General features: G+C 35.7%; 1 protein-coding gene across 1 annotated transcript; it reads left to right on the top strand.

Annotated features, from left to right (window-relative positions):
• The first annotated feature begins 662 nt into the window (after positions 1-662).
• On the top strand, positions 663-1,124 carry LOC107001276. The gene has a single exon (XM_015199388.1). The coding sequence runs from the start codon at positions 663-665 to the stop codon at positions 1,122-1,124; it is 462 nt and encodes a 153-aa protein (XP_015054874.1).
• The last annotated feature ends 430 nt before the right edge of the window (positions 1,125-1,554 follow it).

The following is a 1,554-nucleotide window of genomic DNA, read 5'->3' as shown; positions in this document are numbered from 1 at the left end:
GGAGTTTGTTGCAAAGTGTCGCAATTTCCAACATGTGACGGCCGAGAACCAAAAATCAAGTGGTCTAGTATAAGAAATAAAAATTCCTACTTCGAAGTGGGAAGATGTTAAAATGTATTTCATAGTAGGTTTTCCTCGATCTAAAAATCAATATGACTCAATATGGGTGGTAGTGGATAGATTGACCAAGTCTACTTATTCGGCGGAAGATTATGGAAGAATCTATATTTACATGATAGGGAGTCTTCATGGGTTACCTTTTTCAATCATATCGGATAGTGGTGCTCAACACACATCAAGGTTTTAAAGGTCATTTAAAAGATTTGGGTACTCAAGTAAAGTTAAGCACAACCTTTAATCCTTAAGCAGATGGTCAAGTGTAGTGGACTATTCAAACTCTTGAAGATATTCTTAGGGCTTGTATTACTGACTTTAAAGGAAATTGGGATGATCACTTGCCTCTGGTGGAGTTCTTATATAACAATAGTTTTCATTTATCCTTGTTATGGCTCCTTATGAAGCTTTGTACGGTAGGAGGTTTAGATCTCCCATTGTGTGGTTTGAGGTTGGCGAGTTATCGCTTCTTGGTCCAAACATTATCTATATGACTTTAGAGAAAGTTCATTTAATAATGTATTAGTTTAAAATAACCTATAGTCCGCATGCCGATAATTGGAGAAGAGACCTTGAATTCGAAGAAGGATAAGGTGTATTTGAAAAATTTTCCCATGAAAGGGGTTGTTAGGTTTGACCAGAAAGGGAAGTTAATTGCTATTTATGTGGGTAATTATGAAATATTTCAAAGGGTTGGGAAGGTTTCACATGAGTTGAAACTCCCTAGTGAACTATCTTTAGTTCATGGGGTTTTCCATGTTTCTACACTCATGAAGTGCATTGGTAATGTCGAGTCTATTCTTCCTGTTGAAGGTCTTGTTGTGAAGGAAAAACTTTCCTTTGAGGAGCTTCTGGTTGAAATCCTTGATCATCAAGTGAAGAGTTTGAGGAACAAAGAGAGTGCCTCCGTAAAAGCGTTATGGAGAAACCACCTTGTTGAGAGAGTAACGTGGGAGGCCAAGGCCGAGAAGAAGTCCCGTTATCCTCATACCTTTACTAGTGAAGGTTAGTTGTTCTCTGTAATAATTAAAATTATTACTAAATTTTTAAGTTGCTTTGATTTTTGGTGAAGTTTCGAAAAAAAAATGCTTATGTTACAGGGAATTATGCCTTTAGGCTTGAATATTTGCAATTCTTCTTGTTGTGAGTTATGTTGTGCATTTTTTCATGGTGAGTCTTTATGAAAGAATGTTAATCATGTTGTTAGTTTATTTTTGGCACATTTGACCAGTCTATGGTATGTTAAGATCATGTTGTTGTGAAAAGGAAATTCTTCATATTGTGATATTGTGCTTTATGTGTAGTAATTGGGGTCTTGCTATGTCCAAATTCCATGATTAATATTATAATTCAAGTTAATATGTATTTTTTTTGTTGGGCTTCTAATCTTGGGACATTCCTTCCCTCCCAAATGATTTTAGTGTCATTCGGGGACAAATA

This window comes from Solanum pennellii, chromosome 10, assembly GCF_001406875.1.
Source record: "Solanum pennellii chromosome 10, SPENNV200".
NCBI classification, from domain to species: domain Eukaryota; kingdom Viridiplantae; phylum Streptophyta; class Magnoliopsida; order Solanales; family Solanaceae; genus Solanum; species Solanum pennellii.
The sequence above is the reverse complement of the archived record's forward strand: the minus strand, read 5'-3'. Positions and strand labels throughout refer to the sequence as shown.